The sequence below is a fragment of the Syngnathoides biaculeatus genome, chromosome 16, assembly GCF_019802595.1.
Source record: "Syngnathoides biaculeatus isolate LvHL_M chromosome 16, ASM1980259v1, whole genome shotgun sequence".
NCBI lineage: Eukaryota > Metazoa > Chordata > Actinopteri > Syngnathiformes > Syngnathidae > Syngnathoides > Syngnathoides biaculeatus.
The window spans coordinates 1254014-1276929 of NC_084655.1; the positions used below are offsets into that span (position 1 = coordinate 1254014).

Consider the following 22916-nt stretch of genomic DNA (forward strand, 5'->3'; position numbering starts at 1 on the left):
AGGCAATTCCACCGCAATGAGGTGACTGCGAATTTGTGGTGAAAGTCCTTGGAAAAAGTGGTCGAGAAGCGTCTCTTCATTCCATCAACTCTCAGCTGCTCTGATGCGAAACTGCATTGCATAATCTGCCACACGACGCTGCCCCTGTCGAAGTGTGATCAACGTAGCCGCTGCCTCACGGTGCATACGAAGGAGGTCCAGGAGCGGCACGTTCCTGAGTTATGACTCCACTTTACTGTAACCCACACCTCCGCTCTCCCTGTCAGGTGGAATATGACAAAGGCAATCTGTGCGCGGTCCGTCGGGAAGGCAGAAGCCTGCAGCTCGAAGTGGAGGTCACACTGAACGAGGAAGGGCTTCATGTTCCCAGTGTCTCCGGAAAAGTGGTGGGGTGGCAGGAGCGACCTGGAATAGGGTAGAAACTGTAGCGGGTGCCGTCAAAGTGACGTTAGCGGCGCTAGCCTGAGATGGTAGCCATGGCTCTAATCGGGCACCTATCTTGAGAAGTCTTTGGTTGGTAACCTGAAGAGCAGTCTCCTGCTCAGCCAGGCATCTGCCCTGGATCTGTAGAGAGCGGCGGATGACTGCTGAGTCGGCTGAGTCCATGTCGTGGCGAGAACTCTAGTGTGGACCCAAATGCACGACTCGGTAAGCAGGAAGGCAGTTAAAGGAAGGTCTTTATTCGTTCCAAGTTCGTAAGCCGGGAGGTCAGTCGGAGAGACCAGCAGTATCATGGATGTTAAGATTACTGGGTTGGTCGGAGGACAGGCAGCGGTTGATTCACCGGGATTCAGGATCAGGAACAAGGAAGTGATGGAACGAGGCATGGATGGCAATGATCTGGCAAAGCCAGACCGTCTGCTGGGTCCTATAAGTACTGGGGTTCATTATCGCAGATGAGGCGCATGTGTGTAAGGGACCTGCACCACCAGGGCTGGGACCGGAGGGACTATGACACATCTCTGCTCGCAGTAACCTGCACACACATTCAAATGATGACTTTGTGTATCATTACCTTTACCTTTTCTTCAGTGTCCTTTATGTCGGAAATAGACATTGGTTTGCACTTTTCACAAATGAGGAAGAGGTCCTCAACCCGAACACAAGGCTGAACCCGAAATGGACAACTAACAAGACCAGGTACAGTTCGAGAAGTGTCTTTATTCAGTCCAGGGTCGGTACACAGGCAGACAAACAAGCACCAATGTCAGAATCAATAGGCATTGAGGCAGGGTCATCAATAAAGCAGGGTTCGGTACACAGAGGATCAAAGACAAGGATGTGGAGTTCTGGGAACATGACATGGAAATACAACAATCTGGCAAGTACCAGATTGCACGCGTGGACATATATCCGTGCCGCAGGTGGACGATGATACTCAACATTTTTCTGAAGTAGTCTTAGTTCTTCTTCAGTGTAGAAATAACGTCATCCTTGTATCTGAAAACACAAGATCGTTTTTTTCCATTGTCAAAGTTACAGAAAATCTGTTAACAGTGAACTTTGTATGGGGGGCGAAGGGGATATGTTACAAAGGGTTTGTATTTCCTCTCACAAACATGGATTAGTCCCGATAAAAAGAAGTTACGACAAAAAGATAGTTGTTACAAACCTTTTCAGATCTTAAATCATCCTTGATTATGTCAAAACGTGTCGGTTCACCAATCCAGTTGTTCAGCCGTGACGCAATGAGTCACGTGATAATTCTACTTCCAGACCCATACAAAAAACACGTATTTCTTGGTCAAGGTCTTCTCTGTGAAAATTCTCCAAAAAAGGCCTCAATGCTGTGTTCCAATATGCAGAAATCGACAGGAAACCTGTCCCGAGTTATCTTTCTTCAGATTTCCATTGAAAGAAAAGGAAAGAAACCAGTACCTACAGCTCATAAGGTAACTAAATCACATAGCATATGCCTGGACCTATATCGTTGTACGAGCGTGCTTACTTAGAATATCCCCATATACAGTAGTTACCCTTTCATGTACATAGCCTGGTACATGTACAAACATAACTGTATCTCCGGACAAAGTCGTGAGTTTAAATAGTTTACTGTGGTAAACGCTAGATGGTGTCAGTATTAAATTTAATGCAATGACAGGTTCTCAAATTTACAAACAAACCATTAATATCACTTTGTAATGTGTGTTGTCTGAATGACTGTATCTTTGAGAATATTTCATGTTTTTACCGACACGAAGATTTAATCCCTTTAGGTTTTTGGTAGTTAGCAATATAGTTCTGTTACAATATTGTTCACAAACTTACACATAATATCAGTAAATTTGTAACATTCTTGGCAAATGTAATATAGGGCACATGTGAGATGATTTAATGTTGGTGCCTGGGTTTACTCATGCATGTAATGATGGGTAGATTAATGTCGATAGTTAGTTTTATTTTTTGTTGATGATTATCTACTCTGAACCCAGAAATAATTCATATACCTGTATAAGTGCTGATTTCACGGGGGACAAAAAAAAAATGCAAATTTACTGTATTCAAAGATTTCTTTTTAGCTCATGTCAACAAGTTCATCTGTAGTGAAAGATCTGTAAAATATATTAGCGATTTTTGTATATTGTGGGCAGCACGTGTGTCATGTGCCGTCAGTTCGGAGGAGGACCCAAATGCAGGACTCTGAGACAAAGGCATATTGTCCATAGGGTTTTATTGCAGAAATAGTGTCTGCACACGGTAACACAGTGCAAACTCAATGAACTGGCAAATGACGTAAACTCCAACATACATATAGTACATGGTCAATTAACATGTCGAATGCGCAACAGCTGTGACGAGTGCCAGAGGTTGCACCGCCCAGAGGGGTGACCAGGCCACTCCCCTCCTGGCAGTGCTCCAGCCCCTCTCATGACACGGTGGTTCAGTTGGAAAGCGTTGGCCTCACAGTTCTGAGGTCCAGGGTTCAATTCCGGCCCCACCTCTGTGGAGTTTCCATGTTCTGCCTGTACCTGCGTGTTTTTTTTTTCTGGGCACTCCGTTTTCCTCTCACATTCCAAAAACATGCAACATTAATTGGGCACTTTAAATTGCCCGAAGTCTGATTGTGAGTGTGGCTGTTTGTCTCTATGTGCCCTCCGATTGGCTGGCAACCAGTTCAGGGTGTACTCCGCCTCCTGCCCATTGATTGCTGGGATAGGCTCCAGCACTCCCACAACCCTTGTGAGGATAAGCAGCTAAGAAAATGGATGGATGGATATCGTGTATAACTGACAATAGAATGTTATCTAAGACTTTTGGGTTTACTGTATCAGGTGTGATTGCACAAAGAACAATAAAAAAAAAAACAAAGAACTGGTATATACATATATTCAACATGTGATTCTTAAACACACATCCAGATTGAGATTTTTACAAATCTGCTAAAACATTTGGCAGGAAAACAGTTTTGTAAAATGTGTGAAGTACATCCAGGTTACAAACCCAGGATGGAATTATTTCTGTGTCCTTGAGAGTCCACGCCAGAAAGTCACACTTGTAAGACCACGCCAAGTACAGATTACCCTGTATTTGGTGCCAGTAAACATGGTCTCTTTTTAGCTTCAATGAACCAGTACCCTCATCTATGGTCAAAAAAAAGTCCTTCTTCTCAGCCGCTTGCTGGTGTGTTTCATTTCTGGCTGACCAGGGGCACTTGAGCTCAACGATATAGCTGGGAGCGATGATTCAATCCGGTGAAGCTCCAAGAACACCACTTGGAGAGAGTACAAATCCTGCTGGAGATACAGGCTGGCCAGTGATGCGTGTATACTCCGCAAGAGCAATAGGTTCATGAAGGATCTCCCAGTCCACAGCCTGAAAAAAAAGTTATGCTCAATATGGATTCATCTTATGTGTAATAGAGTTTAGCGAACATAAAAATGGTTTAAATCTTTAACCTTGTGTCCTTCTTTAATATTGTATTGTCCTCGCAAAGTCTTACAGAGTGAGGGAGTGTAAGAGTTGCGTCCAACTGCAGCCAAAACTCAACCAAAGTTGCTAGCAGTGATGCGATTCTTCTTGTAGGCAGACCTGAATAGGTGAAAGACCAATATGAATAATTAGAAATGTAGGGTCACTCATGACCTCTAGCATGTATACCAATATCATTGTATTGAATTGGGTGCATATAAATTAATTGCCCTTTATTTGTACTTAATCCTACTGTCTTTCTAAATGTTATCAATGCATTAAATATTTTGTTAGAATCGTGCTGAAAGGATATAATTTATGCGGAGCACAGTAAAGACTATACCACTACCACCAACACCACAAAAACTGACAAAAATAAGTCTCAATTGTTCATTATAGCTGAAAACATGTAGCAGGGGAAAATATATTTAAGCCTAGATTTATGACCAATAAATTATGCTTGACAGTCAATAGCTATATTGTGCCTCCATATATATTTTAGATATTTGCTGTTGAATGATTCATGTCAATGGAGTCTTATATACAAATCAACCACAGTTTATGTACTATTCCTAAATGACAAATCACAATTTATAATTATACTCACCATAAGGGATTGAAGATGCTTCACTTAAGTATAGTTATTTTCCGTCAACATTATTTACTAGTATTCAGTACAACTTTCTTTTGGCTTGTCCCGTTAGGGGTTGCCACAGCATGTCATCTATGATGAATGCTCATATTTGGCACATTTTTTACGCAGGATGGCCCCCGTGAGAAACAACTCACGAACCCTGGTATACCAAACCAATGCTCTAACCACTGACATGGGGCTCCTCCTTTACTTTCCTTTACTTGTATTCAGAGTATCATCTTTAAATTGGTTTGCTCAAATTGTACATTACTCCATGACAAACCACTGAGATATGGGGCTCCTGCTTTACTTGTATTCAGAGTATCATCTTTAAATTGGTTTAATCAGATTGTACATTACTCCATGACAAGGCACCGTCATATTGATGTGGTGTTTACATAATTCACCTGCGGGACCACGAGTTGGGGTGCGGGGTTCCGCACGGACTGTTTTTGTTGTTGCGCTTCCGGAGGAAAGGTTAACAGAGTTCCCGCCGTTATGCGAAGAGTTTGGTGTTGTCGAACAATAAAGCAAGTTCTGTTCCTGTGTCCGACACTCCGCCTCCGACTCCTTTTTTCCGGCGCTACACTGGTGACCCCGCCTGAGCCCTTGTCCCGTGACTCAATGGACAGTGCGGCCCCGCCCCCATCGGCCCCTACAGTGCACACTCGCCGGGGTCGGGTCATCATCCCTCCACGGCACAAGGATTTTGACTATGGGTGAATTCTGGGGGGGCTTGTGTGGTGTTTGCATAATTCACCCGCGGGACCTCGAGTTGGGGTGCGGGGTTCCGCACGGACTGTTTTTGTTGTTGCGCTTCCGGAGGAAAGGTTAACAGAGTTCCCTCTGTTATGCGAAGAGTTTGGTGATGTCGAACAATAAAGCAAGTTCTGTTCCTGTGTCCGACACTCCGCCTCCGACTCATTTTCTCCGGCGCTACATTGACATGAATGGGATCAATATTGTTGAAAAAAATTAAACATAAAGATTCGCACTGACAATCACACCTAGTTTGGAGTCTGGGCCAGGACTTTGCCCCCTGGTCCTCAGAACTATCAGACAGAGACTCAATGTCAATGTGCCGCTATTATTATTATTATATATAATATAGATTACTGTATTATTATTATTATGGATAAAATGGATGGACATTCATGCTCATAATTTTAAAGCAGAAGTTACTCTTTTGTTTAATTTTTTCGTTTATTCTTTCTCAGGTAAAAGTTTGGAGGACTACGTTTTACGTGAGTCATTTTTATTCTAAATAACAGTAGTCATACTCTAGAGTAGAGTCAGAACTCTACCAATCTCTTTTTGAGAATTAACTAAAATAATGAAGAAGAAAAAAACAAAGTGTAGCCCGAGGGACAGTACGGTGCCCACAGACTTGAACAAAAGCTAGATGAGCTGGAACGCAGGAGGAGCACGTGTATTTTTATTTTATTTTATTTTTTTAATTCTACGACGTTAGGTGCAGCTGCATGCAACAAAATGTAAAAACATCCTAGGCCTTTTGGTTTTCAGGAGGTCTTTTGGTTTTCTTCATTCTTCACACAGAATGTGCTGACGCATTTGCCCCCACTCCAGCAAGGCAATGCCCGTGGAGGCTGAAAAGGGCCATGATATATGTACCTAAATTATTTCTATGGGGCAAACAGTTCAACAACACCAAGAACAACTTCCGCTGCTTGTCGGTGAAGTGAGTCACCTCATTCTATAAGGGCTACGAGTTGTCTTCTATGTATTTTATTTTGTTGTTAATTTGGAAAAGATGACGAGAATTCGTTTGTTGGAAAAAATATTCGTTTTCTACTTTATAACGCATATTCCCATCACATTATTTATCGACTTTCAAACTATTCTACCTGGATATCTATATCCCCGAGCTGTAAGTATCCATCGATCCATTTAACAACCCTGCTTGATCAGAGCAAGTTCAAGTACCGTTCTAGCGACTTTGACGCAGTTTTCCCTCTAGCTGAAAGACCTTCTCAAGTGGTATTCAAGGGTGTTCAAAGACTCACTACTTCTGCATCCTCCGGCGTGGTTCAAGTCTTTTATCGTTTGTGAGGCTGCGCTTCAAACACCTTTCTTTCCGATTGCAGCATACGCTTTCCTCAAAGGTTAGTTTAGCAAAACGTCGACTCCTACACAAATGTAATTGATGTTATAAATACGGTTTTACCTTTGAAATTACAGTACATTCAAAAAAGATAATTAGAAGTAGTTTTTTTACGAGGAACAAGTAGACAATATTTATTTTATAAGAGCGTACAGTAATAACACAGTTAAATTGAATTAAGGATTGTTCTTTTATTCCATTTAGTATATATGAATGTTTTTCTACCAGTGAATTGAAAAAGAAAAAGCAAAGGTTTGGCCAAAACCTAAGCGGGCGGAATACCTATGTACCGCCCAACGTCCATTGGAATAAGATAGCCCTTTTGTAAATAAACCGTGAGTGCATAATGACTTTGTAATTGCACATTTTTTCAGTTCGTCTGAGGGGTTGTGTGAGGAAGGGCATCCGGCGTAAAAACTCTGCCAAACATATAGAGCGTTCATTTGAGATGTCACGCTGTGGTGACCCCTAACGGGACAGGCAAGAAAGAAACTTACTTAGTCATTGGGTTTTAAAAAAAATATTCTTAGAGGTAGAATATTTTGATACATGCAAGTCAGTCATCTTTTTTTTGAAATCTGCCATTTTGAACTGACAATAGATCATTTATGTAAATCATATACATCCAATGCGTTTTTTTTCACTGTGGTCAAGCGACCCTCAACTCGGACAGTAGCAGCCGTCATTTAGTTCATAGTAGGCATTAAAGGAGGACTCTCCCCAAAATGATAGGAATGGTAGCACACATTAAAAGTTAGTAGATGAGGGTTCAGTGTTTCTTTTAATGCCAGAATTATCCACAGGTTTCACCATGAAACATCTCTAAATTGTAAAAGTATTATCAAAATTCCTCTCTCGCTCAGACATTCCAAGGAGCCCGGCTGGAAAAGTGACAGCCAATCAGCGTTTGCCACGCCCGCAGTGCTTGCTTGCTGTTGTGACACCCCGTTGTTCGTGGATACATATCACCGAACAGAGAACGTCCACTATCTTGCAGTTTGCGGAAGATTTTTGTGAAAAATAATTACAAACAAACAAAAACAAAGTACATAACATGATGTACAATGTTCAAGCCTGAGCCAGAATATGCACAGGCGGAACTTGACGTGTTGGAGAGGGGGCATGGCACTAATGACGAACAATAATCCCATAATATGGACCGCGGAGATTTGTTTGATGCTTATCCAAGGAGTTGATAGGGATAGTTAGATGGAGAGAATATCCAGCAGGCGTGGCCAGACTTTTTTACTCCAAGTTCTACTTTTCAACCAGCCAGCCTCTCGCGATCGACCAGTGGCGGGAGTGGTGGTTGCACATGCGTATCATCGTAAATAGTAACCAGGAAGTGTTGTGTGCTAAGAGCCAATAAAGTGAGTATAACAGCAAGTCGATGCTCCATGTTATTGCACGAGAGGCTAATGTGTGCTAATACTACGATTTTTCAAATTTCCCCGGCTGATGAACAAGCCTCAACTGTGACAGCCACAGCTTTACCCTGTCAGGTTGACCCCACAGGAGGTGAAAGATGGACAAATTTGGGTGCATTTTCTCAGTTTTGTTGCAATTTGGTTCACAACACATCGGTATCTTGGCTTATCTTGAACGAACGGTCTGTAATAGATAATTTTCACGTGATGTCATGAGTCACATGACTTTTGTTTGCTTTCCATGTTTGCGGTGGATACCGTCAACCTCGTGGCTTATTGCAAGCCATAGACTTTAGCTGCACTTTTGCTAACTCGTGGGAGCGGGCTATGCTGATCGCTTTTTTCGAGCGTGAGCGCCGACCCCTGGCTATGCAACCTTTCGCGTACACTCGTTGAGTTGGAAGTGAAAACTATGCGGTCTCTGACCATCTCATCGCTGTTTCCTTTTGTTACAGTTTTAAACCAACAGCTTGAGTTCTGTCACAAACTGCTCACGTGACTCACAGTTACCTTGGCCTTCTCGTGAAAGTTATATTTAGCAAATATGGGGTTTGCTTTCGGAGTGAGGTAATCACAGAATTTTTTGTAATGTTTTTAGCAACTTATCTTCGTCTCCGGTCAGTGTCCACATATTGCTGACATCTCGTCCTTTATCGCTATTCCACAGCAGGAGGAAACTACACTTTTCCTCTTAAGCTCTGTTTTTAAGCGGTCCGATAAACATGAGTTTGGTGTGTTGCTTGAATCTCTGCCACGCATCTGGTAAATTGGATGAGGAGGAACACCGAACGCCTCTTCGTTGTCTTTTTTTTTTTTTTTCCGCCTGAGTCCGTGTTTTTTGTCCGTGTTTTCATTTTTTTTTCCTGAGTCCGTAGTTATAGTACCGTCACCATGTTATGATCTTGCTGTTGTGTTATTGAATAACGGAGACGTGAGTCCAAATGTACTTTTTAACGTGGGTGATATTTATTTATTTATTTACGTCACTTCCTTATCGTCCTGTCTCGTCGCGCCTCGCTGACGTCGACATAATCACAATTACACCACACTTTCTATATACGAGAAGTACTCTTACTCAATCTAATAATGAGACAGTACTTGCTCTCGAGTTTCACATGTGGCTTTTTTTTTTTATTCCTCACTCCAGCACAAGTGCCTCAATCACCTGTGATTACAGTGTTCGTATGTCAGAGGACTTTCAAGATAAAAGATCAAACGATAACCGTAGCTAAAACATTACAGTATACATTTATCGCTTCCTAGCCATGATATACAGACACGATGTTGCCGTCCAAAATGGCGTTGGAAACAAAAAACACATGGTCGGCGTGACGTCAATAAAGTATCTATGCTAAGCACCGGTCACGTCAAGGGCGGGGTCAAGGACGTTTCTTCCGGGTCTGGCTGTGAAAGCAGGCACATATCCAGATTTTGCTTGGATTTCAAAAATGTTCTTTATTTTCAATTTTTTTTTCAATTAATGTCCAAAATATATGTAATAATTATATTACTTCACATTGGAGGGTTTATTGTAAATATGAATTTTGGGGAGAGTCTTCCTTGAAGGTAATAAGTCGCCAACGAGCGACCTTCAAAATAAAAGTTTACCAATTAAACAGACGTCAGTGCAACCAGCAATATTAATTTGAATTCATCTTGAGATGCAGTAAAAAGTTTATTAATTACTCACGAAGCCTCACGTTCACACGCACTCATGAAATCCTTGAGCAGGCTGACCTCTCAGCCCTAGTTGGTGTTTACCTCTGTTAACGCGAAGTCATTGAACTATCAACATGGCTGCTGCGAAACAAAAAGACCCGCGGTATTTTTTGCTTGGGACCGTCCCAACCACGGATGATAAAGCCATGAAAGGAGCCAAACTTCCTTCCAGAAAAGAGATTCTTCTGTCATTCATTGCTGCAAAAAAGGAATTCCAAAGACGAGACGTCCCAAGCCTATCAGGGAAGCCGCAAAATCTGTCGTTCAGGAAGTCGTAATTTTTTACCAGAAAGCAAGGATGCCAACAGTTGCGGAAAACAAGATGTTAGAGAAGGTTTAATCGTTATACGCTGATATGCAAGAGCTGATGAAAATTCTGAAAGATCGACGATTGTCAGGAAGACCGCTTAAACGCATCGAAGATTTCAAATCCGGGTTGGAGGAGATGTTTCCATTCTAGCCACATGATGTCTTCGATCGTATTTCGAATGAAGAAGACCGCCTGTTCCTGAAAAACATGATAGAGACCAGGACGAACGGGATGGGAGGCATTGATTCAAACTTGGCCACAACCGAGAAGAAAGTCGCGGAGCGTATCAAACAAAACACCATGCACATTGAGAGAGAACGGCCATTGTTCAGGATCTTCATGAAGAAAATCAGTGTCTATATCAAGTAATTCAAAGAATTTCCACGAATCCCATGAACACAAATCTTTCAACTTTGTATGTTCAGGGTCAAAACAGGGGAAAATTGGTTTCCCGTAACCAGTCCCGTGCCAACGACAGCTTGAGACCGAAGTGAATAAGGAACTGGTCGAAGACCCGGACAAGTCATCCGAAACAGATGATTCAGACGAATTCGCTCCATCAACATCGACTAGACTTCCCCATAGAAGACTGAAGAAGACTGGCTCAGATATTCACGTCCCATTTGATGTGCTGAAATCACCGGCAATGAGGAACAATATATACTGCGCTAGCGGCAACCATAGAATCTCTCATCAGCTCATGTGATGGCACTACATCTGCAGTAAACTTGAACCCGGTGCAGTCCTACTGGTACCGGAAGGACGCGGCCACCAACATTGCTGAGAGAATCCAGATGGACTGGATTCCTCCCTGACCAGCAGCAATTCACTGGGATGGCAAACTAATGGAGACATTACCTGATAAATACGCAAAGGATGATCGTCTTCCCATGTTGATTTCGGGCCTGGGTGGGATCAAATTGCTCGGTGTTCCTGCCCTTCCTGTAAAGTCTTCGGAACGAGCTGGAGATCTTCTTTCTAAAGCTACGCTCGATCTAGCGGAGACATGGAACTGTAGTGGCAATATTTCAGCTATGGTATTTGATACCACCAGTGCTAATACGGGACATCTCACAGCTGGCTGCATTTGCATCCAGGAATACCTCGGGAAAGCTCTTTTGTGGTGTGCCTGTCGAAGACGTGGGTGAAATCTTACTCACAAAGGCTTGGGATGCTCTGGGTGTTTAAGTATCGAAAAGCAAAGACGTGTCAGTGTTTACGAAATTCAGGGACAGGTACTCCGAACTGGATTTGACTGCTGAGCTGACGAGAGACAGCAGTTCGGATCCTTTTATGCTGGAGCAGCGACATCATGTAATTGAACTTCTGACAACCATCAAGACAGGCACTGGTGACCCCAACTCGGCTGCTGTGAACTTGTTACCGCGAGGCGACTACCGAGAACTGCTAGACTTGGTTTTAGTTTACCTAGGAGAGGACAATACATCCAACTTTCAGAAACCCGGTGCAAAAGCTTGCTGGATGGCGAAACCTTTGTATGCGATCAAAATGATTCTTTTAAGAAATTCTGTCGCCGATTTGAAGGATAGACTCTTATCAAAGTCTGTCATGGATAAAGTCGAAAGATTTGTGACTTTTGTGACGCACATTTATGTGCCGTGGTGGCTCATGTGTCATATTAGCTCGGAAGCGCCGATCAATGATTTACAATTGGCTAAAAATTTGACAAAATTTGTGAATATTGATCCTGTGATAGCTAAAGCTGTTTTGAAGGGGTTCATGAATCACAACTGGTACTTGGTGCCAGAAATGATTCCGCTCAGTCTCTTCAGTGACAGTCTCGACAAGACAGAGAAATGTGAAATAGCGGAAACAATTATCTCATTACCAAAGAAACCACATAACGAGAGTCGGCACGGGACTGGTTACGGGAAACCAATTTTCCCCTGTTTTGACCCTGAACATACAAAGTTGAAAGATTTGTGTTCATGGGATTCGTGGAAATTCTTTGAATTACTTGATATAAACACTGATTTTCTTCATGAAGATCCTGAACAATGGCATTCAATGGAAAACTACCGAAGACAATCTGTCATCCGAAACCTGAGGGTGACTAAAGACAGCGCCGAGAGAGGTGTAAAACTAGCTGCCGAATTTCTAAAATCTGCTAAAAAAGAAAAAAAACTACCCAAAATTTTGCAAGTTGTGGAAAATGACAGGAAAGCTGTACCAAACCAACAGAAGAAAATGAAAACCTAAATTGAAAATTGGTATTTGCATTTGTAGACTGGAAACAAATTGAGAAAAATGTAACAGGGTTTGCATGCGGCCCTAAAAGTCCCTAAAAACCCCTAAATTTTCGCAGGTGCATTTAGGGGCTCCTAAAAGTCCTTAAAATCCGCGAAAACCGGTCAAGCCTCTAAAAAGGCCTTAAATTAAAAAAAATCAATGGGAGGACCTCTACCGCCAAAATTCTCCCTAAAAAAATAGATTAATCTTTTATTTAAAAAAAAAAAAATAGCGATCCGTCTGGCGTCCAAATCAGCCGGAAATTGTCAATTGGAGCGTTCCCTCGATGCCATGTTTGATGTTTCTTTGATTTAACTGAATGTTCTAACAGCGAAACTTGAAAAAAGTGGAAATGATGTTGAAAAAATAGCGCAATGTGGAGTACCGGAACCAGAAGAAATGATTGGAAATTTTAACCGATTTCAAAAGTCCGATTAAGGTTTCGGTTAAATGAAAACCAGTTGTAACCGGTTATTTGTAACCGGTTGCGATCCCTAATGCGCACCTACAGTTGTCCAGCCAGAAGTCAGGCTTTATGAACGTAGTTCAATACACGAAGACGGGACTCGTTAAAGGCAGAGATCGTGTGGACTTTAAAAGTGATCTGCAGCCATTATAGATACAAATCTTGTGAACATAATTCGAAAGTGTTTGCAGTCATGTTCCCAGACAGTGACATTGCTAAAAACTACCACTGTGGGGAAAGGAAGACTTCAGGCTGTGTGAGGAGGCAGAAGAAAAGAGGAATCTGAGGCTTATCACTGAGGCCAATGCATTCAGAGGCAGAGCAAAGGACAAAAGAGAGCCACTTTGGCACCTCTGCAGCAACAAAGAGGAGGCACTGGGTAGGTTAAAGGGGTGCTGAAAAAAATCTGTTTTTCTGTATACTGCTATGTGAAGACGTTGACAATGTTCATATCAATGAGAACTACCACAAAGGGCGACAGGTGATCACTGTCACAGGTACTGGAACATTTGATGAACCAAGAACGGTTGATGGCACCATTGGGTGAGTCTTTTTTCCTTACTCCTGATGTCCCACGATGGCCCTAAATTTTTCATGTCGGCCCTAATTTTTTTCCGTGTCAGCCCTAAATTTTTCGTGTTTAAGAATGCCCCTAAAAAGCCCTTAAATTTTTTTGGTCAGACTGAGTGTGAACCCCGTGTAATATTTTACTATTGCAGCGTTCTGTAGGAACATTTCAGGATGTATGGTTTGAATGATGGATGTTTATTTGAATTAATATTTTATGAATACATTGTAATCTTTCCTTTTGGCTATTTTTTTATGAAATCATGGATATTTTATTGCTTGCAGTCCACTGATGCGAGTAGAAATGTAGGCTTTAATGTGTAAATTTGACTAATGCAATTTTGAGATTTCCATCACGATGAGGAACCCCTAAACATTGAAATATTTAATCCGAATTTCACCATTTTACTTTTAATATCAAGCCTCACGCTAGAAAAAAAGTTCAGTTCAAAAGACTCAAGTTTTCAAAATCAAGGAGGACCAGATTCACCCTACTGTCCGCCCGAGCTCCTACACAAAAATACAAATGACTTGGACAACGGGGAAGTCAGTTCGGTGAGTCATAGCATCATGCCTGTGATCCTCAACTGTTCGAAAACTACCCTTTTTACATGAGACTCAGCAAACATACCCAATTTGTGACAGGAAAAGACATAACAATAACAGTGAGACTAAAAAATAATGTATAAAAAACAAATATTAGAATGGTTCAAGGATTTCCAACTTACTGAAACATGGTTGCCCATCTCTCCCGGAGGAAGACTGTACAAAAGGGCAGAGGCAGGACCACAGAAAACATTAATAGTGTGAAGCATGGAAGAAGAAACATATTACAGAAGAGGTCAGCTTTGTTGTTGCATTTTGGTTCCCACATCTTCTGAAAGTACGTCTTCATTTGTTGCATGGTGAGCAAATCCCATAAAAGTTTTGGCTGCTACTTCTTTTGCTGTTTTATCTGTAAATCCATTTCCTAATGATACTTTGTCTGTATTTGATGTGTGTACTGCACATTTACATATGGCTATTTCTTTTGGTAATTGAACTGCTATGGGCAAATTTTCTAGTAGCTCTGCATGTGTCACTGTGCTCCCTGTAGTTGTCACTATTTCTCTATTTTTCCAGTATTGTCTGTGTAGATTGTTATACAACCGTGAATACAGCAACATCTGGTTTCAGATTGTTTAAGACTGTCCAATAAGATATTGTCTGTAAAGTTCAGTCGTCCCAATCCAAATTTGGTTCTTTTTCTGTCCAATCAGGAACATTTCATACTACCAATACAAATTGTCCCAAACTCTTCCACTCCTGTTAAGTTTGTAATGACGTGTGTGGTGGTGTCCATTCCTTGTGTAATGCATTCAGTTTGTCAGTCAGTCTTGTTCATGCCACCATGACTGATGTACCATCTGAGTTCAGATTATCAATCATGATTTTGTCTGGTGTGGGCTGTTATAAGTTTTCAGTATCTTATACTACATAGTCACATGCAATGAGTCACTTCCTACGTCATTTTGTGGTTGTTCAATCATGTCTCGAGCTGTTTGCAGCAAGAAATCTGTTCTTGTGGGAGGTTTGTTTGGAATATGTAAGGTGTAATAATAGAGTGCTGGATTCCTATTTTGTAAGATATTTAACTGTCCGCCCAGTACTTCCTTTTTTTATTTTTACTTCTATATTTCCTGTCAGAGAGTGAATTAAGCCCAGTCCTAATTTCAGCAAGCCATCTCTTCCCAACAAACGTATGGGGCAAATTCAAAAGTTGCAATTTGGGAGCATTAGTTGTGACATTTTTGATGGGGAGATGGCTGCTCCCTTCCTCATCTGTGGCCAAACTTATTAAATGTTTCGCATAAAGCTCCATAAATTTCTCCTTCCTCTGTCAGAAAGGTGTCAACTTTTTTTTTATTTTTTTTTTTTCACTCTTTCTGCGTGTAGTGCTTGGTTAACGTATTGTTACAGACTGCCAATGTTTTTCCAATCCATTGTTTTGTAGGATTATTTGAATTTGCATGAAGAACATTTTTAATTGCCCTTGATACACACTCCCTGGAGTTTGATCTTCAGGAATGCCACTGTTTGCTTTAAAACATGCAGTCATTCCAATTCTATATTCTTCAAATGGTTCACTGTTGTTTTATTTTGCTCTTCCAATGGCAGAAAAAAAATATTTTTTTCTTAATCTAGCAGAAGAGTGCAATATTAACCCTTGAACTCCCTGCTGCTGTGAGAGAGTACTTTGCTGTCATCCAAATTTGTTGTACTTCCACACCATTTAAGTGTTAAGATTTTCTCAAGTCTTCCATTCCCTGGACGAATTATGTTCCGTCAACTTTATGAGATGTGATACCTTTTATGGCCGTTTTCACATCATCTTGACTGCAGTTGTTTTTTTTTTTGTGTGTGTGTGTTTCTCTTATTTTATCCTGCAGGTTAACTACATAGATTTTTTTGTGTGTATGTTGAGCTGGCCAGCAAAGTCATATTGTGTTATCTTACCTCTGCATCCTCAAACAGTTGTCACTCAATTTCCTGTTCAAATGAGGTAGCGAACCTCCACTCACACTTTTACACATGCACACGTTTCACGGAGCTCACGTACAGGACACACCTTGCCCATTTCTCAGTTTTATAGACTAATTAGTCTGCTCGATAGGGACTAGTATTCTCTAGGTTTGGTTCTGCCGCAGTCACCCAGACGCGCATTCACTCATTCCTCATGAGTGTGGGAGTTTCCTACTCACCAGAGATGCCTTTACTTCCATCGGCTTCTCGTCAACCCTCAGCCTCCAGATGCAAAGTCGAGGCCCAGTCCCGCAAAGGGCCTGAAGTGCTGTGGCCACGGTCTTTCCCGTCGACTCAGCCCCTGGAAACGGCGTGCCCAAAAAAAAAAAAAAAAAAAAAAAGGGAAAAAGATGTTAGCCTATCATCCATCTTGTTGCTTGATTCAGGTGTGGCAGATAAGTCGATCGCACACACGTAAAGGTGCGTTCTAGCAAGCTGGCCTTATTTACAGTCTCTCTTTTGTTTGCGCCACGGCATCGCAGTGATGCACGTGTGCCCCAAGTAGATCGTGAGGGGCTGGCTGCTTGAAAAGTAGATCTTGGGGTAAAAAAAATTGGCCACCCCTGCTGTAGAGGATGCCATCAAGACAGGTAAGCTTGTCCCACTGTTTCAGAATTCTCAGTGTTTGCTAAGTCTCATGATAGCAACCATGCCTGGAAGGTCTGCACTTCTGCTCAACATAATTAGCAACCCTGGAGCCTTTGCCAAGAAAGGAAATCCACCGGAGACATAGCAGGCAAAACATCATGGTCGGGTGTTGACAATGTGCCTGGTGATCAGGTCTCGACATGGCACGCTGTCTCGGGGCACAATCCCAATACGTAAAAGATGACAGGAGGGACGAGACGTCGCCCTACGTCAAAGAACCCTCAACAGCATCTGCAACTGGTCTCCCGTCCAATGACTGGGGGAGACAAGTCAAACGGAAAGCATCCTGAACCCTGCAATCCCTTACATAGCAGACTCGTTCCAGCAGTTTGGAACATGGCTCAGACAAGAACCACTGAGCCACAGGCTTCATAAATGAGTCCCTACTCTGGGCATCTGCCACAGAATAAAGTCTACTTAAACTCAAAAGAGTATGGGACTAGGTTAGAGACCCAATAATGTTCCCAGTCATTAAACTTTGACTTGGTCAGGATGTATGTGAGGGAATTGTTGTCCGTCTAAACTGTGAATACCCAAATTCCCAGCCGACAGTGCGCACCTGGTTATAAGGCTCACCCAGTACATTTGTAAAGGAAATATCATTTGATACATACATAGCAGTGTAAAAGCTGCAAGTGGCCACAATGAAACCGACATTGAAACACGATATTTACAAAGTAAGACGGTACACAGCGCCACCACGTGAGCTAACACTAGTGCCACCGTGCTAACAAGGCCAGTTAAAAAAAAACAAAACATACTGGTAAAAATCGCTGAGACATGGCAGTAACACGCTAGCGCAGTGCTAACATGCCGGACCGGTAAAAGTCACTTCCTCGGCACATACAGTGTGAAGAAAAGTATTTGAACACCCTGCTATGTTGCAAGCTCTCCCACTTAGAAATCATGGAGGGGTCTTAAATTTTCATCGTAGGTGCATGTCCACTGTGAGAGAGATAATCTAAAAAGAACAATCCAGAAAGCAAAAATGTCTTTTTTTTTTTTTTTTTTTTAATGATTTAGTTGCGTGATAGACCTGCAAAAAAGTATTTGAATGCCTGTCAATCAGCTACAATTCTGAACCTCAAAGACCTGTTAGTCTGCCTTTAAAAGTCCACCTCCACTCCATGTATTATCCTGAATCAGATGCACCTGTGTGAGGTCGTTAGCTGCATAAAGACACCTGTCCACCCCATACCTCAAGACTCAAACTTGTAACATGTAATATCAGTCACTCACATTTAAAAAATGATCCTGGTGTGGTCTGTCATGCCTGCAGATATAAAGTTGCGGGTGTGATTGGGGAAAGAATCGCAAGACCCCATTCTGCCTCAAAGTCTACGCAGACCAACTTGCTCCCGTCTTCACAAAGATATTCAACAGCTTTCTAGAACTATGTGAAATAACAACTTTCTTCAAACGCTCCATTATTTTCACCAGAATGCAGCAGTCTCAGGTCCTAATGACTCCAAGCTTGTTGCCTTGACATCTGTTGTCGTGAAGTCCTTTGAATGCCTTGTGGTGGACCACCACAAGGCGGTCACAGGTCCCCAGCTGGACTCACTGCAGTTTGCCTATTCTGCTAACAGGTCTGCAAATGATGCCGTCAAAATGGGTCTGCACTTAATCCTTGAACATCTCGACAGCAAAGAAACCTATGCTGTGCGTACCTCACCTTCATCCCTGAACTCCTTTCCTCCAAGCTTCTCCAGCTCAGCGTCTCGCCTGCCATCTCTCAGTGGATCTACAACTTTGTCACGGGCAGGACACGGCAAGTGAGGCTGGGGGGCACCACTCCATCCATGCGCACTATCAGAACCGGGTCACCCCAAGTTGTGTCCTCTCCCCTCTGGCCTTCTCTCTCAACACAAACTGCACCTCAATGCATCCATCCGGCTGTCAAACTCCTGATGTTCACAGATGATGCCACAATCATAGGTTTCATCAAATACGGAGACGAGTCTGCGTATCGCCACTTAGTGGCGAAATTGGAGCTTTGGTGCGGGCAACAACCTGGTGTAGAAAACTCTAAAGACTGTTCAAATGATTGTGAACTTCAGGAGCCATCCTTCACTATGGCTGCCCGTCACGCTGTCCAACTGTCTTGTCAACCATCGAGACCTTCAAGTTCTTGGGAATTTCAGACTCAGAGGACCTGAAGTGGGAGACAAACATCAAGTCCATCCTCAAAAAAGCCCAGCAAAGGATGTACTTCTTACAGCTTATGAGAAAGCACAGCCTGTCACAAGCATTGCTGAGACAGTTTTACACAGCTGTTCTCAAATCAATACTGTGTACCTCCATCACAGTCTGGTTTGGGGCTGCCACAAAAAGGACAAACTCCAACTGCAACGGAAAATCAAAACTGCTGAACAGATTGTCTGCACCACCCGACCCACACTTGAAGACTTGCACGCCACTTGAACTAGGACTGTATCAGGCAGAATCCTTTCAGACCCTTTAAATCCTGGCCACAAGCTCTTCCAGTTCCTTCCGTTGGGTAGGTGCTACCAGTCAATGCAAATCAAAACTAGCAGGCATTCAAAGTTTTTTCCGTCTTGAAATTAAGGCATTAAATTATTGATCAGCGAACTACTATTTTCTGTCTTGTGCTGTTGTTGGGACTAAACCTCATATCCTGCTGGTGAATCAATATTAGTATTAGTATTCTGTGGACTATCGCATGACTCATCACTTTAAATTGCTCCCTTTGCACAATTGTCATTGCACTGGTCTATAATGGGAACTGCGAACGGGTAAGATCACTCTGTATAAGCGTAACGTAATGTGGGGTGTTAACGGACTCTTAACAGTTATAAATGAAGAAGACTGCACTCTTGTTCTTTGTTCTTGTTAGTTTGTTTGTTCATTCTTCTGAATGTCATACCAAGGCAGCACCGACTTCCAGAGACAAATTCCTTGGGTGTTGTTACCCGCTTGGCCAATAAGGCTGATTTTGATTCTGATTCTGAAATAATACTTATCTGGACCCTAACTGCAGCCTTTTTCAGTTTATATTTTCTGTGTGTTCCCCGCTTTAGTCTCCTAATCAGGACGCAAAATTAATGCATTATTGCAGTGCTCCCAAACCCCCGGGCCGCGGACCGGTACCAGTCCGTGGATCAATTGGTACCGAGCCGCTGAAGAAATAATCAATTAGTTCCGTTGTATTCATTATCCAAGTCTGAACAATCTTTTATTTTGAAAAATGACCAGATTCTCTTGGTTACATCTCAGTCACTTCAGCGCCAAAATTTACCCACGCAACCTAGCAAAATGAGAAAAAAACACATCCTTGGAAACATTCTTTCTGAAGGGGAAAAGGCTCAGTGAAGAGACAGAGCGTACAACTTCCAAGAAAAGAAAGTTATTAACAACATCAAAGCACACGCCCTTAACTCATAACTTTTTGAGAAGCTTTTTGGACGCTGAGTACACGCGTCTTCTCTTAAACACGGAAATAAGTTATCCAGAACGAAATCGCTCGCAAGAGTGTTTGAATTTTCTTTGCTATTAAAAGAGTTGAGCGCTACTTCACAACCAAAAAGTACCTGCAAACTGCCAAGGGATGGATCCGTCACCCATTTATCAACAAATGAGGTGAATCCAGCATGTATGTGCAACAGGATCAACTGCTGGAGATTGCAAACGACAGTGGCCTTAAAGGTATTTTCAAGACAACAACTCTGCCCACGTTCTGGATTAAAGTCATGGGAGAATACCCGGAGATCGCCACTAAAGCACTGAAAACTCTGTTGCCATTTCGAACATCTTATCTATGTGAAGCAGAGTTTTCTGGAGTGACCATAACCAAAACAAAACAACGGAATAAATTGGACATAAACAACACATTTCGGTGTCATTGTCTCGCATTACCCACAGATGGGACCATCTCGTTGCAGAGAAACAAGCTCAGGTGTTAGCGTTATGGTGAGTTAAAATTTTCATGCACTTTCGATTCATTTTCGTTGTGTATCTTATCTTATCTTGAAGGCATGTATAAACATTGTTATAGTGACCAGTAAGAGCATTGTGGTCGCCAACAGAGTGAAATGAGGCAGAGGGGAAAGAAGAGGAGATGGTTCAAACTGACCAATTTATTTAATCTGTTGAAAAATTGAGTGTTTAATAATTTTAAAAAAATTAACTGTTGTGTAGATATGTAAAGATAAAAGAGAGAGGAATGTGGAATTGCTGGTTCTTGTTCTTTTTTTTCCACATGTATTTTTACGTTTATTATTTTATATATTTCATTATTATATTCAATTGTCAATACAAATGATATTCAATACAAACAATCTAATGTACGTAACCCCCACCCCCACCCGGTCCGTGGTAAAAATTGTAAAGCATTGACCAGTCTTTCTGCATAATGTGGGCTTTCCATCACTTTGGAAGAAGTTTATCTTGGTCTCATCAGTCCATAACACCTTTGTGGGTTATCTCAGTACTTCTTTGCAAGATCCAATTTGGCATTCCAATTTTTTTTGATGATGATTGGTTTGTATCTTTAAGCATAACCTGTATATTTCTTCTCTCAAAGTCTTCTTTGAAGAGTGTATTGTGATACCTTATCCACCCCACTGCCCTGTAGACGTTAGTAGTGATGTGACGGAATGTTGTTTTTCTTCAAAGCTACTCTTGACATCCTTGGCCGACCTGTTCGATATCTGTTGCTCATTACACCAGTAGTTTTTCTTTTTCAGAACATTCCAAATTATGCTGGCAGTCTCCAATATTTGTGCAATCTGATTGAGTTTCCCCTCTCCTGCCAGCTTCAAAATTGTTTGCTTTTCTTCCATAAACAACTCTTTGGCCTTCATGTTTGCTTAACATCAACGATAGTTATTTACAAGTGAAATTCAAAGGCAAAATCAAACACTATCTAATGTTTATGTAATCCAATCCAATCTAAAATGTAAAACCTGAGTAACTAGAAACACCCATCAGTCACATGTTCCAATACTGTTGTTCACGTGAAAAGTGGGTGATTTAAAAAAAAAAAATGGTGCTCTTTCCTACCTACACCTATGTAAATACTATGAAATAAAAGATGGAATTTAGAATTTCTCATATAAATCATTTGGTATGAAACTCAAATGTCCAGTATACTGTACAACAAAAACAAGTTTACTTTGCTGTTCCAATACTTTTGGAGGGAACTGTTTACTTCTAATTTGTTTTTCACGTCCACATTCTAAATGTTTGTACTTGTTTGACCACTGTACAAATTCTATAGAAAACAATCTTAGTAATATATATATATTTTTTTTACTCTGCCATACTTTAACAAATGAACAGTGCTGTATTAAATACTAAAATTCACCACACATATTTGGTGGTCTGCAAACTAACTGATAGGTCACTATCACCTCCCAGTGATCATGAAAATGTTTTCTTTGACAATCTGAACATCTTGTTACACCGATGCATACAGATATTGATAAAATACTGTCTAGGCTAGAGACCATTTTATTGAGTCATCAGGGGCTGCAGGTTTCCTTTCAATTAAAAACGACAAGTGTGTTATGCATCTTTGTCTTTCATTTATGTAGTATCAAGTTGAAATGGTTATTTAACATTTTGTTCAAAATGTTTCCTATGTTCCAGGGAGCCGTCACTGGATCAGGACTCCGGCCATTATCTATTCGACACATGTCAGCACCACGTTGATCCCAATTCTCTCTCACATAATCTTTCATGACTACACTGTTGAAAGCCCGTGGGGCCCAGAGACACAACAGGAACGTTGGATCCTTGTCACCATATATGCTCCATACTTGTTCGTCCCTGTCCTACTCCTCTTCACCATGCTGCTTTCATCCACATACAATCCTGGCAAATTTAGAAAGGCATTGCCAAATGAAGCCAAGGGGAAAAAAATGAAATGTTACTAGACTTTTGCTATTTTATTAGATATAATGCAAACTGAGCGGGTTTTAAGTAATTTTTATTTACATAAATTCATTCATATGCCATTCTGTACAAAATCTGGGGAAAAGAATTAGATCACTTAATCACCATTAAAGTGTACAGACAATTCCTGTGACTTCAAGACGAGCTTTGTCACTGTTCAGCATCTTGTGTAGATGTGCCTTGGCTGATCACTTCCGCTTAATTGGACAATCAATGGAAATTGATACACCTTTGCATTCTTTTAATGGTGATAAATCACTCCTTTATTCTGAATCGAATTATGCAAAGGTTTTTTTAAGATTGTCTGTTTATTGTTGTGTATAGAAATTTGAGGACAAAAATGTATAACCTTTTTGTATAAACATTGCATAAACATTGGTACAGTT

At 41.5% G+C, this 22916-nt stretch overlaps 1 protein-coding gene and 4 long non-coding RNA genes across 6 annotated transcripts in view; 3 read left to right on the top strand and 2 right to left on the bottom strand.

Annotated features, from left to right (window-relative positions):
- The first annotated feature begins 1703 nt into the window (after window positions 1–1703).
- Window positions 1704–3895, top strand: LOC133514291 (uncharacterized). The gene is made up of 2 exons (XR_009798763.1): window positions 1704–1892; window positions 3647–3895. It is a non-coding gene; the product is annotated as an uncharacterized LOC133514291 (long non-coding RNA).
- On the bottom strand, window positions 3678–6606 carry LOC133514292 (uncharacterized). 2 transcript variants are annotated; one of them, XR_009798765.1, is made up of 3 exons: window positions 6488–6606; window positions 3897–4029; window positions 3678–3813 (listed from the first exon to the last, which is right to left on the bottom strand). It is a non-coding gene; the product is annotated as an uncharacterized LOC133514292 (long non-coding RNA). The 2 variants fall into 2 exon arrangements; XR_009798764.1 differs by lacking the exon at window positions 6488–6606 and adding an exon at window positions 4517–5624.
- The window catches only part of LOC133514293 (uncharacterized), a 35228-nt gene continuing 18254 nt past the window's right edge, over window positions 5943–22916 (top strand). The window contains exon 1 of the long non-coding RNA XR_009798766.1: window positions 5943–6242. This is a non-coding gene — a long non-coding RNA (uncharacterized LOC133514293). The remainder of the gene's footprint in view (window positions 6243–22916) is intronic.
- Window positions 6220–22905, top strand: tmem97 (transmembrane protein 97). The gene is made up of 3 exons (XM_061845842.1): window positions 6220–6431; window positions 6522–6666; window positions 22225–22905. Exons 1-3 carry the CDS (start codon window positions 6315–6317, stop codon window positions 22509–22511), a joined length of 549 nt encoding a protein of 182 aa, XP_061701826.1. The 5' UTR covers window positions 6220–6314; the 3' UTR covers window positions 22512–22905.
- Window positions 9799–22218, bottom strand: LOC133514294 (uncharacterized). Its single transcript, XR_009798767.1, has 3 exons — window positions 20166–22218; window positions 14133–16267; window positions 9799–10319 (listed from the first exon to the last, which is right to left on the bottom strand). It is a non-coding gene; the product is annotated as an uncharacterized LOC133514294 (long non-coding RNA).